At 38.9% G+C, this 17,260-nt stretch overlaps 2 protein-coding genes across 2 annotated transcripts; one reads left to right on the top strand and one right to left on the bottom strand.

Annotated features, from left to right (window-relative positions):
• Positions 1-57: 57 nt before the first annotated feature.
• npm1a (nucleophosmin 1a) lies at positions 58-5,904 on the top strand. The gene is made up of 11 exons (XM_044042593.1): positions 58-220; positions 1,360-1,439; positions 3,040-3,159; positions 3,264-3,363; positions 3,465-3,583; positions 3,675-3,718; positions 4,379-4,436; positions 4,519-4,587; positions 4,700-4,801; positions 4,901-4,975; positions 5,152-5,904. Exons 1-11 carry the CDS (start codon positions 172-174, stop codon positions 5,200-5,202), a joined length of 867 nt encoding a protein of 288 aa, XP_043898528.1. The 5' UTR covers positions 58-171; the 3' UTR covers positions 5,203-5,904.
• Positions 5,905-7,370: 1,466 nt separating this feature from the next.
• On the bottom strand, positions 7,371-10,959 carry cldn7b (claudin 7b). Its single transcript, XM_044042594.1, has 4 exons — positions 10,472-10,959; positions 8,858-9,022; positions 8,675-8,759; positions 7,371-8,332 (listed from the first exon to the last, which is right to left on the bottom strand). Exons 1-4 carry the CDS (start codon positions 10,692-10,694, stop codon positions 8,182-8,184), a joined length of 624 nt encoding a protein of 207 aa, XP_043898529.1. The 5' UTR covers positions 10,695-10,959; the 3' UTR covers positions 7,371-8,181.
• Positions 10,960-17,260: the final 6,301 nt, after the last annotated feature.

Genomic DNA, 17,260 nt, shown 5'->3' with positions numbered 1-17,260 from the left:
AAAAAGACCCTGCTCTGCACCGCCGTGCCGTGGGGTGTCGCTGTGCCGCTCTTTTTCTTTGTTCAAGCCGAAGAAGACACGAGGCGACTGCTGCTGAGCCACGTGTGGTTCGTCACTTAGTTGTAGTTTGTCAGTCTTCCACCGCAGACCTACAGCTCTTTAACACCCACAATGGACGGCATGGACGAGGAAACAATGGCACCACAGACGTTTCTTTACGGTGAGATAAAGTCACGTGTGTTTTTTCTGCGATATAAAGCTCGGACAAAGTCTCTGTCTTCATGAGTGACTGCTGTTAGCACAGCAATTTCGAGGAAACTAAGTCATGTAGCCGCGTCTCCTACTCAAAATGGAGGGTGACGCTTAAGTGGTCGCATTAAAATAACAATAATAAGTGTTAAATGTTGTGTTGTTAGTGAGAGTGGAATGTAAAATTGCTGGAGGGGGTTGTAGTAGAAGACCCAGCTCTTCTAAGAGCATCTTCTGTCCTAGCACTTAACCTCCATCTGCACGCTCACCTTCTTGTCAGTCCACTGTTCCTATCTAGTGGATTTTTTTCCCTCGAGACTTCTTCTATGTAGCTTATTCCTTTTTGTAAGTCGCTTTGAATAAAAGTGTCTGCTAAATGCTTAAATGTAAATGTAGTAGTGTGTCCCGCTGAACAGCGTGGTCGTACACGTGTTTGATATCAACATGGCGCCGCCTGCGGTTTGTGAGCAGCTCTGATCCTGGTAACTTCACATGATCTTAACATTAAAAATGTGCACACGCTGACGCATCAGTAGGTTTAACTGCGTGTACATTATTGAACCGATGCCACACGTTACAAAAAAAATATCATCGTGGCTGGAAACTCACGTGGACCACGCTGAGTCTTGTCTGACCTTAAGTCTCACTTTCGCTTCACCTTAAAGTTTGTCTCACGACGATGTCAGTAAATATAAGAAGTTGTTTTTTTACTTTTTTAGTTATTTATTTTTTTCTGTACATTCGAGATGAATCTGCCTGTTATTTTTCCTGATTAGTCAGTTGTTTGGCCCAGAAAGACTTGTCAAATATCGTTTACCAAACCTCAAATGAAAGACATCCTCAAATGTTTTATTTTGTCTACATTCGCAAAATAATTAATTTTTGTTCCCAACAGAAACACGTAATAACTAACCAAATAATCGCTTGTTTGGCTGCAACTAATGATTCTTTTTATCAATCAATCTGTCATTTATTTTGGAAATGAATTGTGTTGTTGGTCCATAAAATGTAGATCAATATTTGATGCCTTCAAATGTCTCGTGTCTTGCAAACACAGGCAGCATTTGTTTTATTAGATTAGCTTGTTAACATTTGAACTCTTTGTTCCAGGCTGCGTGTTGGAGGCTGGAAAAGACGTGGAGTTCAATCCCGATGATGACGACTTTGAGCATCAGCTAGATCTCAGGATGGTAAGCAATGGTGATGGGCATGAACAGAAACGTTAAGTCAATGTGATAATCATCAATATGAACAGTGTTATGCACACATTATACAGGGAGCAGTGTAACTTTCTGTTCTTCACATAAACTTAAACATAGGCTTTATTTTTGAAAATCCTAAATATACCTCAAAATAACCCTTCCTCTTTGCACTCGACTAAAAGCCTGTGTTTCCCCCCTTACCATTGCTGCTTGTCTCCAGCAGTCAGACCTACCTTTCTTAATCAGCAGCACCGTTTAAATACTTGAGTATTAGGGGCGTCGCTGATCGAAACCACTTCATGAGCTCGACTTTCGAAAGCAAAGGTGGAATCGAGAATTTTTTAAACTATGGAATTAAATTTGTGTCCGATCTAATTGTTCAAATGACACTTTTTAAGAAGCAAGTAAAATCTATTCAATCATTCAAAAATATTGTATTTTATTTGTAAATACACTTGTTCTTTGCACTATGGTTTTTTGGTTTGCGGGTGGGCCTTAGCGAGCTGCCTGCTGACTGGCTACTGAGTTTTGGAACGACGGCTCAATGGACCTGATTTTTCCCAGTTGATAGCCGACATCATAATTGTAAATATCTAAAATGTGTCCGATTATAAAAGTTGGACACTTATTTTTTTCGGGTGTCGACAGGGAACTAGTTCCAGGCGGACAGCGACTCCAAGCCTGTGACAATATCACTTCAAAATTAACTAGCTATAGATGTGTTTGTAGTAGGACTGGGCGATAATTTAATATATCGATATATTTCTAAACAAGATATAACACAGGACAGTATCGCTTGTATCGATATAAATGATTTTGCGTTAAAATGACAATACATGAGCGCGCACACACACACTGGGGAATCGCACCCTTGGGGCGGTTCTTTTAATGCCTACACTTTTCCTGATGAGAGGGTTCAACGCCCACACTTTTTCTGAAGTTTTTGATTGGCTGTTCTGCCTTAAGCCCCGCCTCTCTTGGTGTGTTAGATTATTATTGTTCAGGTTGTGCTGAGGAGGCGGGAACAAGCTGGTTCATAGTTCACACACCATAGAGTTTTTTTATAAAGACTTATTTTCCATTACTGTCAGTCACTTTTGGACATATGGAAGCCTGAAGTTGTAAATATTGATAATAAAAAGATATTATTTATTATATCAACAAGCTGTGTTAAATATGTGAAATAATTGAGAAAATTATACAAACCCAATTAAGCATTAATTTTCACAGATACAATTTCATGTTTGTTTCAATTTTGGTTAAAATTGTAATATTGTATTTTTGGATTAATTACTGTATATTATTGTCATGCAGGAAAGATTTGTTATTTTATTTCAAGGAGCATTTTTTGGCATATAAATTTATATAATATAAATTTAAGCCACATTTGGCATGTGTTTGTTTATTTTTTAAAGGGTTTGCCTCTGGAAAACATTTGATCTAATATGCTATAATGCTATACATCACAGAAAATCCAATCTGTGCTAAAGGAGAGGGAATAAGGATCAAGAATCAGTGGATGGAGGATGTGTGTGGTCACGGTCCAATGCAAAAAGGATTCATTGTGAATGTTGATATTTATCTCTAGGCCTGTGTGGACTCCACCACAAAAGATGTACTCCACACAGTGGAAGTGGAAGGACATGACGCAGAGGGTCAGAAAGTCACAGCAGTCCTGGTCTCGCTTAAACCTTCGACCCTGCCAAGTGTGAGTAGACAAGATCTTCTCGTCGTGCTGATAAATGTGATCCTTTGCTCTGTGAGACACAATAAAGGCCACTCTAGAGTTAACTCACTTAACTCTCGGCACAGGTTTGTCTCGGGAGTTTCACAATCACACCGCCTGCAGTTTTCCGTCTGAAGGCTGGTTCTGGTCCAGGTCCAATCCATATCAGTGGACAACACCTCGTCAGTGAGTATTTGTCGGAGCGCGTGAAACCAGAACGTCGTATCAAAAAATATCCACTCTTAGTGGAGGAAGAGAGTCTTAAGATTTTTGATTTGCATTTAAAGTGATGGACGCTGATCAGTCTTTTGATGAAGATGATGAGGAGGAGGAAGAAGAGGAGGAGGGTGAGGGTGTGACGGCGTCAAAGAAAAGACCCGCGTCCTCTCCTGCACTTAAATCTCTGGTTTGTTTCAGCTCTGTTCATGTGTGATCTATCTTGTTCATAAAGTGTCTTTGCGTCACAGTTGAAATGACCGCACTTTATCTCCTTCCAGAAAAAAATGAAAATGGACGTCGACGACGATGATGACGAGGATGAGTGAGTGTCTGTCTTCATAACACACGGGTTCTGACCTTTTCCCGTTTTAGAGAAAATGTTCTTCTGTTGGTTGCAATATGCAATTCGGCCACAAGGTGTCATAAATTCTTCACACTCCCACTGGTGGAGAAAGCATGTGAACAGTAATTTTCATTCATTTATTAAAACATGTGCCACAGCTTTACAAATCAAACTTGAGGAAAAGTGTTTCCCCTCTTACCATTGCTGCTTTTATGTTTAAATACCTGGATGTTAGGGGTGTCGCGATCTTGCTTTGTAAATTGAATGTTGATCGAAATCCCTTCATAAACGGGACGGGGGTGAATGAAGTGTTGAAGTGTTCATCTCCTGCTAACCTGAAGCTGCTGCCAACCGCAGTGGCAGAATCTGATTTGACACAGCTGGATCGTGTGTGATGTGAGGGTTTAAACCATGCTTCTCCTGTAAAGGACAAGGAATACAATTACACATAAAATCTGAATGGAGATTTGACTTTTTTCCAGGAAAATATGCCAACTGAGTTAGCTGTCTAGTTAGTCTTATCTTTTTTTTGTTGTAGGGAGAAAAAAATGATCAAAAACTTAATCCTTGTTCTCTCCAATTCTTGGTATGTAGTATTCACATCAACTATGGTTCCAATTCTTGATTCTATTCTTTCAGGGACGACGACGATGATGAGGAGGAGGAGGAGAGCGAGGAGGAAGAATCACCCGTTAAGGTAATGAACAGGATTTAGAGTCGCTCTTGCCTGCAGTAGCCGAAACTGTACCTTATTGTCTCTGTTGTTTTGTTTTATAAAGGCCAAACCAACCAAACAGTCAGCGGCTCAGAACGGCAAGAGTTCAAAACCCAGCACACCAGCAAAGCAGGTAACTATTAGTTTGCGTAAAGTGGACATTTCAATTTTTTTAAGAAGTCAATAAATGTTCCATGTATTCAGTTTTTAAAAAGTCACCATTTTCATCTTCCTAATATGAAAAGAATAAAGGCAAAGGCGAGAAGTCCCCCAAAACCCCACCTACTCCCAAAGCAAACCTAACACTTCCTGAGATTAAAGCCAAGTTAATGGAGGCAGTGAAGAAGGTTTGTGGTTTTCAAGTTTTATTACTCCCCCTCCTCCTGTGTGAACAGTTTTAATTTGCTCGTTTTATAATAATGACAAATAATTTGTTTCTTTTACAGGGAGTGACATTACCTAAACTCCAGCCTAAGTTTGAGAACTTTGTGAAGAACGGATATAAAGTCTCAGATGCCAAGGTACAGTATTGAATTCAAGGTTTCTTCTGATTCATGATGTATAAAAAGAGAAGTCAATTGATTCCTTTAAACGTGGAAGAAAATTACTTTTATAAAAAGCAACATACATGCAGAAAGAGCAGATCAGATGTGTTTTCTGTTAGATCATCCTGTTTACCTCCTGTATTTTCTTTCAGAATGTTGCCGAGCTGTGGAAGTGGAGACAGGCACTGAAGGAAACTAAATAACAGCCCGAATAAACGCCATTAGTTTTATCGTCTCTTTTTATGACTTCTTTATATCCATAGCACCTCGTAAAACCCTCAAAAAGCCAAACTCAAATCCCTTCCACTTGTCATGAATCTGTTCCGTCTAATCCAGCTCGAGCTGCGCCCTGTATGAAAAGACGGGATCAGCAGTGATGTGGATGGTGACGGTTAACTCTCACAGGGCCAGAGAAATCCATCCATTTGTTGAATAAATGAGAACCAACTTTCAAAATCTGAAGCTTTGTAAATGTGTAAATAAAATTGTCGCCACATTTTCAGGAGCACTTGTATGCACGGACAATAAAACATGTATCTGTCCATTACATGACAGAATAAGGACAAATAAGAAAGCATTTTCCCATTCATTGAATGCAGCTGATGTCCAATAGGGGTAAAAACTTATTGAGTGACTGAATGAAAGAATTTGCAAACAAATTTTTATGAGTCGCCTAAAACTTTGCACGACTGCGTTGCATGTATCGTCCAGAAGTAAAAGCCCTCTTGTCATCGAAGTTAACAGAATCGGCACATGATGTCATATTTGTTCAAGTTGGGTGAAGTGTGTCTGTGCTTCACCCAGCATCATTCCATGTTTACACGAAACGACTTTGTCAGACTTGATTATGCGTTGGGTTTGGATGGACTCTTCCCAGATTGATGAAATAAAACGTATAATGTGGATATTTTGGTGTTTCTTGTTTGTGATACAGTCACAGTGACATTTTCTTTGGGTGCGTTAATTAACATTAAGTGCAATTAGCGACTGTCAATGTTTTAACTAAACATTTAATGCGCACTGATGACAGCCTTTCATTCTCGTTCGCGACCATGTTCATTTGCACAGGTGAGCATGTAATAAGGGACGTAAAGACAAACTAGAAGTTACACAAAAATACGTTTGTCCAACCGCCAAAGCCTTGTCGCATTCACGGCAGAAACATTTTATTGTTTTTTAAATTGTTCAAGTATGTCCTTGTATACTCCTACATTTCGAACATTTACATGGAAATACACACACGCTTTTAACTAGTGTATCATCAACTGTGTTCAATTGGTTTCACTCCCACTTCCTGTAACCCTTTCATCATCACTTGCATCTTGCAGGCCACTCCCTGATTAATCACCTCTGTTTGTAAAGCACCTGCCAAAAATATTCACTGTGTTTTTGTGTGTGTGGAATGATCCCTGCACAGTTTACAATATTTTATGAATATATCCACCACTTTATCTCCCCTTGTCTGACTGGAAACTAAAGTTTGTGTTGTTTTGTAAATCACTCGCTCCCTTGCACCAAATTCCATGAAGAAAAGCAGTGATTTTACATCATCGTCACATAGTTGTCGATGAACTGCTTCCTCCATCAGGAAGTTCAAATGTGTTACTTTGTGACTTCAGTACATGAAATCCTTTGTTCAGTTTACCTCAGTGGCACAAACTTACCAAAAAAAGGCAGCAGCAGACTACGTGTCCCGCACTGCAAGATAAAAACGCACATTTTCTCTATGGAATTTGGTGTGGAGGAGTGAGCGGTTTACAAACGTAGGTTTCCTGGGAGGAAAAAAGCTGTTTAACAGGAAGATAGTGTGACACAAACATTTGTTCATTAACATGTTCTTTATGAGCGCACACGCCTGTGATCTGGGTCTCAGTGCCAGGGGCCAGCAGGGGGCACACAAAGCCCAGTCAGTGCTGATTATGTGTTTTACAACCCATCTTTAAAAAAGTGAACAAAATAATGATACACAACCACCCACAATAGTAACTGAAAAACTGCTAAGTACTGATTGAGTGACATACTTGTTTAGATTCTAAAACAGTTTTAATTGTTGATTACCTATGGGATTGTATTATTTCATTGGACTGTAATTTAATTGAATCTAAATTAATGTACTGAATTTTGTCCTTTTAGTAACACACAGGTAAGCGAACAAGATTTTTTAGTCTCGTACTATACTTAACATATTGCACATATACTTTATTAGTATGTATATTATGTCTTTACCCTTTTGTTTTTAACTTGTATTCTGTATAAAACTCAAATTTCCACTCTTTGAACTGATTAATATTTAAATTGTGCAGCCAACATTAAACTCAATTCTAAGATGAACAACTTTTGTATTGGAAAAAAAAAGTCCAGAACCCAGAAACAATATATTTTTCACTTTTATTTTATGTACAACAATAACTCTGCACATCACACATTAAAAAGTTTTTAAAAACAAAACGTGCAGCAACAGCTACTGTAAATAAAAAAACATGATCAGAAGCCAAGCCCATTCACACAAACAGTAATCGGATGCAGAAATGGTTCACAACTTTTTGCATGCTGCATGTACGCAAAATACAACAATATTTGGCAATAAAGCAGTCAGTAAGCGGCCGTTTATACATGAAAACGTCACTCAGCATGTGGTTAACATGAACTAGTCTACAGCGTTGTCCGTGATTTGTCTTGTTCATGTAAATGGGTCACAAATACATTTAAACTGTTTATCAGGTGCCAGATGATGAACTATTACACATGAAGCCTCCACTGAAATAAATGGCTCACAAGTCGTCCAGTGCCATGTCTGATTTCTGCTCAGTGCATTCAAACACATGAACTCCAATAATGCAGCGAGTCAAACATTCACCACATAACGCATTGAACAATAAAATGGTGTTTAACTTAGTGCTTTAGAGTGTCAGCTTGAGTGGAAAGTACATCACTCTGCCGTTCCAGGCAAGGCCAGTGGGACAATTCTTACGAGTAAACGGCTAATATTTAAAACTTGTACTGCGTCTCGTAGTATTACAGTAACATCACAGGGGAACCCTGAAGAAACTAAGATACAACATAAAAAACAATTTAAAAAAAAAGCCTCCTGGAATACAGCATTTCAAAGTTTCAATCTCTGAGTTAGACGAGCATGAGTGTCCAAGTGTTCCTTCAACCCCTAACGCCGAGTCCTGTCGCGCTCAAACGTACTCCTTGCTGCTGGGGGGTCTTGAGATGGGATACTTTGGCGTGGACTTGTCGCGGGGGCAGGATGCTGCCAGCATACCTCCTCCCACGACAGCCAGGAACGCTCCAGCCCAGGCAATGAAGATGGCTGATCCAAATTCGTACCTGAAAACAGAAAGATCCAGTTATTAAAAAGAGCAAAATCTGATGCAAAGAGGCCTCTGCTTCAGTTATTATATATGATTATATAGTGGTTAAAAAAAACCCACTCACAATAACTTGATTTTGGCACATTTTCACAATTGTTTTTAATACAAAATATGGTAAAGTGTTTAATATTTATTTCGACAAAGTACGTCCGGTTGCAGAACGTAAATTCAAACCTTCAAAATGCAAGGTCCAATTATTATGGATGACCATCATGGGCGGTTTCCACTTGGTCTAAGTTCAAGTTTTCATACAAATGACAAAACAAACATATCCAGCACAGTGTTGTGTGTAACTTACTTGGTATTGACAGGGGTGAAAGGGTTGTAGAAGGCTTGGATGATGTCGTGGGCGTACCAGGAGCAGGCAACAATGGAACACAAAGCTGTAGCAGAGTAAACAACGTGAACATTACCACTCAAACTGTTCCACATCCAGGGATTAAAGAAAAACCAACAAGATTATTATGTATTTATTTATTACCTCCAACCAGGATGATAATGCCACCGGCCATAGCAATGCGAGACTTGCGCACTTTGTCATCTCCTCCACATGTGGTGCACTTCATTCCCATGACGGCTACACCTAAACCTGCCAGTGTTACTATAATACTGACAATCATGAGGGCACGGGTCGCCTGGAGGGCACCTGGATGAAAAGCACAGGATAGAGTTCATTATTAATTGTGAAAAATATCGAAAAACTATTATAAAAAAAAAAAAAAAAAGTGGCTAAATAAAGTCACGTCTGCAACTATTTGTGAAGATAACACTTGTTTTTAAAGCAGGTTTGCTTTCACATGCTGCGGAACAAGCTCTGTGCATGTAGAACAGACAAGCTTCTGTCTGCTGTGCCTCACTGCCGCTCCCTTCAGCAACACAAAAAGAAACTGGCTCTAACCGGAAGAGCACAGAAACTCTTGAGGAAGGGGGGGTTTGCATGCACGCAAGTTTGAAACAGGTCTGACCAGGTTTCATTACAAGGAAGCCACTCCCAATTTCAGCTCCTCTCAGGCCACTTTTCAGCAGGTGGACATTTTAGAAATGCAGGCTACTCTAGAATGAGAAGAATGTCTGTTGGCGTTCAAAAATATTCCGAAAATGTATGGTCTTAACCTTTGTTTTATGCAGTTCTGATGTCCTGTGAAATATCCGGGAAAAAAAAACATGGTGTATTTACATATTCTGAAGAGGTATTTCTGAACAAGAGAATAAAAGGGTTCATGCTTAAAGAGGATTGTGATATATATTCTACAAGTATCAGTTAACTAATGCATCAAATTTTGTGCTGCTGACATAGCCTATTTAATCTGGGTATTATGAGCTCAAAAGATTAGAATAATGAAAGTAAAAGCACCATGTAACGTGATTTTTTAAGACATTTCGGATACAATAGTACATAGTTTTGGCCTCACAGAGCAGGAAGTTGCAGCCTTTACCCTACAGGGCATAAACAAAGCATCCGTTTGTTGGCCTGCTTCTGAGGTATGTTGACTAAACACTGGCCCATACAGGTGCTGTTTAATCAACTACCTGTGAAATGCAAGGCTTGAAATACAGGGTTGTATTCACACATGCAGGAGGAGGGGACAGGATTTAATCATTACCTAGGTGAAAAAGTAATGCACACTAAAGCTGCAACTAATAATCACATAGTGAATTAACCACAAACTATTTTAAGAATTGATTAATCAGTTTGACTTGTTTTTTTGTTTTTTTTGGGGGGGTATTTACTAAGCAGATGAGCCCTGATAAACCCTGTAAATACAGGAAGTGCGTTTAACACTATGGTTTGAATACAAGGTAAGTTAATATGTGACAAAACCGGTTAACCGAAGCCACAGTCATTTAGTAACAGATCACAAAGGGCCTTCAAGGGGGAGGTAAACTATCACTACTATGTCCTCCAAGTAAACAAAAAGCATATATTACACACCTTTAATCCACTTTACAGCCAAGAAATACTATTATATTACAATTTGCACCACACAGAGTTATGAGTCTAAGAAAAAAAAGTTTGCCTGTTAATTATAACAAATCACCTACTAAAACATTCATTTCCAATGAATAATAATGTTATACTAATTGTGTAACTTACTGTTGAGCTGCAGGATGGAGTCATAGACTTTGCACTGGATTTGGCCTGTGCTCTGGAAGGCGCAGGACATCCACAGTCCTTCATACATGGCCACGGCTGTGATGATGTTATCGCCGACATACGCGGACATCTTCCACTGAGGCAAAATTGTGCCAATAATTAGTCCAATGACGCCCACGAGAGCCAGGACGAAGCCCAGGATCTGCAGACCCTTGTTGGCCATTTTTCTTTTTTGTCCTCTTGGCTACTTCAACGACTTGAATAAGAAAATGGGTGTCGACGTCCACCTGTTGTGAAGGTACAAACCAAAAACTTCGCTCTTCACTGACTGACGGCTTTTGTAGCTGAACTCGGTTTGTTGTTGACAAACTTTATGACCGTTAGCGAGCGAAAATGTGTTGTAATTCGGCGAACGCGCTTCTGTCTTCTTCCTCTTCACGCACCTGTTGCTCAGCCGCACCTTGAATGGGGAGGGAAGAGCGCGGACGAGCTTTTCAGGCGGTTTCTGAGACAGGTGGGTGGGCGGGGACGCGCACACAGTTTCGACTCATTACTGGCGACGAGAAAGGCGGAGGTTTCATGACGTCACTGTTTCCTCCTGAAGGAGTGAAGTTGTCGGCACACCAGTGGCGCGCATAGACATTTTGAAGGGCAGGGGCGACTAATGAATATGGACATTCTCACACCCGGATGTCACATGGATGACATCATAATAAACATTATAATGTTTATCATAATAAACAAAAGAAAGAGAGAATAAATAAATAATTAAATACATAATTTGTAAATACATTACAAATAATGTAATGTAGTACAGAAAAAAATGAATGAATACATAAATGAATGAATGAACCAATGAATGAATAAATAAAATAATGAGTAAATAAATAAATAAAAGAAAGCGTGAATAAATACAGAAATTAATGTATAAATAAAACAATAAATGGGTAAATAAACACATTAATAAATGAATAAATAAATGTATTTATCAATGTGTTTTTAATGGTCGATTTTCATATATTTCTGTATTTATTTTATTCATCTATGTATTTACCAGATCACAGACCTGTGTCTTCTTGTTGCAAAAGGCAAGAGGGCTTGGAAAGAATGCATTTTTTAAATTTATATTTTTCTTTAGAGGCCACAAATGAATGGCAGCCAGTATGGCACTTGTTTTTACCACCCTAGATGGTACTTTAGTGTACGTCTTGTGACTCAAGAGGGTACTTTAGTGCGATGATAAAACCAAGAAAAATATAAACAGACAAGTGTCAACAAGTCTGTTCCTGCCGTGAACCAAAACCAAAAGCCAACTTTAACTAAAATAAAAAGCTCTTTATATAATATATAAATATATATTATATATATTATAATATATATAATATATATTATTGTTATTATTATTACTACATCATACATAAGAATTGCTGTTTAGTGACTAAAAAAATACAGATTGAATATATAATGCAATAACAAGCACTTCATAACTAATACAATTTTAAAAATGACCATGGGAAAAAAGTATGTGTGAGTGTGAGGACAAATAACACCCAGCTGCTTTGTATATGTATAACGTTTTATGACAATAATATCAATGTACTTTACGAAAGAAAGAAGAAGCAAAGCAAATGTATACACACAAATAGAGAACACAAAGTGTGTGCCCAGGCACAGTCATTCATACTCCAAGAACATGCAGAAACACACGCACACACACACACACAGCACAATGCACAACATTTAATTGGAGGCAATGGGGCAAAGGTTAGTGTATTTTACTCTTGACGTGGACTGTAGTGATCTCAGGTTAACAGGCAGCTTGAAGGCTCCACAGTAAAGGAACACAATAACTAAAGGCTGTTAAATGACATATTGCAGACCAGGGTTCTCAAAGACTGAGAAAATCTGAATTTATTTTTATGTGATATTGATGTACTGTTATGTTGTATGCGATACAAAAACAAGATCTGTTCCAAGGATATAGCAGTTGGGGAGTTTTTATTAGTTTCAAATTTAGTTTTCGTTATTTTGTTAGTTTTTGTTAACTATAATAACCTGTAAAGTGCATTTATTAATGTCTGATGGTGGAAAAGTAGGAAAAACTCTTTAAGGCTGTTGTCCAAGATCTCTTTTAAATAACTAATGTAAAGCTGTGCATTAAAGGTCAAACAGGCACAAATGGGGAATTAGATTAATGTAAGCAGTAGCTGAGTGGGAAATAAACTCTCATATAACAATAAACATATCAACAGTAGGTTCTGTTGTTGGGAGAATATTTAATACATTTATAAGACACTCTGTGAGTGCAAATGTATTATAAGCATTGTTCCCCCCGGATCGGCTAAGGTGATGGTTATATAACCTACACTCATTTTCTTTATACACAAAGTGAGAAATAAGTATTTGAACATTATGGTGCTGATGACCACAAATAAAGTACACAACTGGAAACTGGACCAAGGTTTTATTGTTCAATAGACTGTTTTTTATAACTGAGCTTATTTGAATTTTACTGTTCAAAGGGGAAGAAGAAGTAAAGTGAATTGAACTCCACTCCTCTGCCATAGACACAATACAGTACATGTTACACTCAAACAACTGCAGGAGTGACTCAAAACTTATATGAAAGCCTGGAAAGTTTAAATTCAAATGTGCAATGATGGATCACATTCACATAACATGACAGATAATTATCTATCTGTTATTAAATTAAATTGCAGGCTTTGCACTTAGCATGCTGTGTTTGTGGAATGAAAACGGTTGATTGTCACATGGCGGCGCAGAGGCTAGCATTGTTGCCTCGCAGCAAGAAGGTCAGCAGTTCCAATCCCAGTTAGACTTTCGAGTGCCTTTCTGTGTGGAGTTTGCATGTTCTGTCCCCATGTGTGCATGAATTCACTCCGGGTTCTCCAGGTTCCCAAAAACATGCAGTTTGGTGATTAGCTTCATTGGACAAGTGACGCCAGAGAACCCTAACCCCGCCTTTCACTCGATGTCAGCGACCCTCATGTGGAGGATGAAGCAAAAAGACAATGGCATTACATTTTCATCTACATTAAATCTCTGTGTCATACCTCAGTGTGAAAAGTGTAAATGTCAGTCTTGTTGAGTGTAGCTTCATCAGATTCATGCTGACTGTTATATTTCCCCACCAGTGGCTGCCTCATATGTCACACTGGGGCTTGAATCAGTTATTTTACCAGTCAAACAGGTTTCATGGAGCCTGTCTGCTGCCGCGGCACTTCTTTGAAAACAAACAGTGTGCCACATACATGGAGGCCTAACTAAGACAGGCATGTTTCTCACACTTTCTACTATAGCATGACCATGTCTCAGTGTTTGCACTATGTTTTGAAATTACGACGAGACTTACGCAACTCTGCATATATTTTTAGATTGATACTGACAGTCACCCGCTGAGTCACAGTTTTGGCAAAACAAATAGTTTAGGAGTAAGGACGGTTTTGCCTGTGAAAGAGTTTCTCGACCAATCAAGTGAGTCATGTAGAGACGGAACAGAATGACACTGACAGGAACAATGTCAGAGTGTTTGAACTCCCTCACAGGGTGTGGCCTCTCTGGGTGAGTCGAGACTATTTACTTCTTCAGGGAAAACATGTGACTTACGTTGAACTGTCAGTCTTCAGCTTATTTTATTTGATCACAATATCGCATTCATTTACTCCTGCCACAGTCCAAACACATGCAGAGGTTTATTGGACACACTAAATTGAGGTTCAGTGTTTGTTCGTCCATGTTTGTTGGCCCTGTGATGGACTGGCGTCCTGTCCAGGGTGTACCCCACCTTTTGCCCTACATCAGGGGTGTCAAAGTTATTTTAGTTCAGGGGCCACATACAGGACAATTTGATATCAAGTGGGCCAGAGCAGTAAAACAATAGCATAATAACCTATGAACAAGAACCCCTAATTTTTCCCTTTGTTTTACAAAACACATTATGAAAAACCTGACATTTCTTGAGATAAATAATTGCAATTTCAGCAATATTATGCCATTTACACATGTTAATTACAACTCACAGATCACAGTGGATTTATAAAGGCACACAACATTCAGTCACATGTATCTGGAACTGAAAAATGAAGTATTGTATATAGTATGAAACTTTCACAAATTCATCCTGTTGGCCGGATTGGACCCCCTTGTGGGCCGGTTCTGGCCCGCGGGCCATACGTTTGACACCCCTGCCCTACATCCTCTGGGGTGGGCTCCAGCAGGGCTCTACTGCTCTCATGTAGAGGATAAAGAATGAGTGAATTGTTAACATGTAAATATGCCAGATTACAGCCAATGGCTTCTTAATATCTGTTGTCCTTATCGGCAAATTGAGATAGATATAACATTCAAGCATATACACAAAAGGTCAGACAAACAAGACAGAAATATCTTAACGTGACAGTAACAAAAATGTAGTCATTTGCACGTCCCCTTTTAGTAAAATTGTGAATAAACACCCAGACATTATTGTGGTTACCTCGCCTCCGTGATGAATTGTGGTTTGTTTTTTTTTAAACAAGAAAAATGTATTATCAGCATTTACTGTGACTCCCAACAGAGTCAGAGTCACCTGATGTGCTTGACAATTAATGACACACGTGTAACACTAAAACTGCATGAATTATACTTAAACCAAGTTTATGTATGAAGATATCTATATTTCTTGAATATGTTAAAATGTGTTTTCCCAAACAAGTCATTGCCTTCAAATTTCCTCTGATATTTTGCATAATAAATCTTTGGTAGTCAACTTCGGGACAAACTAAAACAGAAATATCTTGTGTTTTATGTATTACATATTTTAAGTTTGCTTAATGTTTATGCTCGGCATTGAAAATGAGGGTCTCCCGACTCCCTCACTTGATTTTACAAATATTCAGCTAAGATAATGAATTCAAATTGGATAATATTAACTTATTTGTTGTTGTTTTTTTTTGTAAGTCCAGTCTTGTTTAACAATTAGAAATGAGCACCAGTGTGTTAATGCAACCATAACAACACTCCGTTTACCCTAAGGGTGCAGGACATGGAGGAGACGTTACATAAGACAAACAAGCATAACTCTGAAGTTCAGTGCTGACACCTAGTGGTTAATGTTGACATGGGACCAGGCTGCAAACAGCCATTTTATTTCCAGCTAAGTGGCTGAGCTGTCTGTGAATTTTAGTGCAAACAGCCAATTAAAACTAATAATAAAGAAATTATTATTAAAAAGCAGTCAGTCATAACTAAGATGATGTTCACAAAGTGCAAGAATGCCCTTGTCTATACAGTTAGTGGATTGAATTGGATATTAAAAAGTAAAAATGTTGCTTATTATATCCCATTACATAACGTACAGTATATAATATAGGAAAAATATTCTGTAGAAATGTGTCCAGGTCCTCCATGTCTCTAGTGACCATCACGTTTGACTTCCTCTGGTGTTCCGTTCAGCTTGAGGAATATTTTACAGTTTGTAGTCCATGTAGCTTCCTGGCAATAAGTGTTCATTTATGTACACATCACTTCCCTTCAGATTCCTTCCTTGTTTTGAAAGTGCAGATTTGTGTTTTCTGTTTACAAACCTCATTATTATAGTTTGTCCCTGCTGTTTCTCTGGGGCAGAGGGTGACATAAGCTCGCAAAAAGAAGCAATCGCAATCCAATTAATTAATCCGGACTGTTCATTATGATTGGATGGTGTTCTTCCACGCCTCCACAGGTGATTTCATTATTATTATTTTTTTTATTTCCGTGACATAGCATTTTTTGATTTTAAGCACCTTAAAGAGGACAACATTATTGATATCCCATTCAGCAAAAACGAAATGAAAGCAATAATCAGAAGTCCCATCTGTAGGAGCCATGTCTCATTTTAAGTTGTAAGTTTCCCACCCACCCCAACCACTAGGGGGCTGTAGATTTTATTTCTGACACCGGCCCTGGGTCATGCTGGGGGATTTGAGTCACCTGTCACTTCACTCAGGTGTTGCTAATTTGGAGGCAAACAGTTTTCGTTTTTGATTTGTTTATTGCAAATAGAAATGTGCCTGTTTAATGGAAAAGGAATTCAAATCGCTGATTTGATTACAGACACTAAAGAAGAACGTGGTCGGGACTTTTACCCGAGTGCACGTAAAAACAAGAACTAACAGCAAACAAGCCACAGCCAGTAGCGCCTCAGTATGGGACTTAGTCGCTATTATAGGCAGAATATTGCCTCTTTGGATGAAGAAAAACCCGGACCCGTTTGCACAGCGGACAGGTGAAGTTGACGCTGCTATAGAAACTACTCTGGAGCGAGCTATTGGAGCCACCGGGATTCCAAGCAGCGGACATGTGGATGTCGGATCATCAAATGCCGGCAAACGCACCATTGGGGTATGTGGTTAATGAATGGCCATTGTAATTATCGTATGCACACATAACAGTCTGTATATGCGTAAATCCAATGCTGGTAGCAGACTCTTAACTTCCCTCAATAAACTTTGTGTGACGTCATTACGTGACGTTTGCGCGTCCATAAATAGACCACGGACTTTCGGGATTTGGAGAGTGAGGCTGACTTTTTTTCGTGGGTGGTGGAGTTAAAAGCGCACTGTGAGGAAGAGAAAAGACTTCAGCCAAGCCTTTATTGGTTAAAATAAGCAATTTAGAAAGTGAATGACTAAAATAAATGAAGTGTCTGAACTAAAACAAGCTATTGCTGCATTGATGGGGGATAGCGAGTGTGCAAATGTGAATTTAAAAGTCTGAAAAAGCACACCAGGTACACGTAAGGTTTTGTTG

The sequence above is a fragment of the Solea senegalensis genome, linkage group LG13 (genome assembly GCF_019176455.1).
Source record: "Solea senegalensis isolate Sse05_10M linkage group LG13, IFAPA_SoseM_1, whole genome shotgun sequence".
Taxonomy (NCBI): Eukaryota; Metazoa; Chordata; class Actinopteri; order Pleuronectiformes; family Soleidae; genus Solea; species Solea senegalensis.
Note: the sequence above shows the minus strand (reverse complement) of the source record. Positions and strands in the feature narration are given on the sequence as shown.

Excerpts from the sequence above, each read along its gene's own strand:
- npm1a (XM_044042593.1), top strand. The coding sequence starts at position 172 with ATGGACGGCATGGACGAGGAAACAATGGCACCACAGACGTTTCTTTAC. Across the intron at positions 1,440-3,039 it reads ATCAGCTAGATCTCAGGATG|GCCTGTGTGGACTCCACCAC; the intron begins GTAAGCAATGGT and ends ATTTATCTCTAG. Across the intron at positions 3,160-3,263 it reads AACCTTCGACCCTGCCAAGT|GTTTGTCTCGGGAGTTTCAC; the intron begins GTGAGTAGACAA and ends CTCTCGGCACAG.
- cldn7b (XM_044042594.1), bottom strand. The coding sequence starts at position 10,694 with ATGGCCAACAAGGGTCTGCAGATCCTGGGCTTCGTCCTGGCTCTCGTG. Across the intron at positions 9,023-10,471 it reads CTCCATCCTGCAGCTCAACA|GTGCCCTCCAGGCGACCCGT; the intron begins GTAAGTTACACA and ends CTTTTCATCCAG. Across the intron at positions 8,333-8,674 it reads TTCACCCCTGTCAATACCAA|GTACGAATTTGGATCAGCCA; the intron begins GTAAGTTACACA and ends TTCTGTTTTCAG.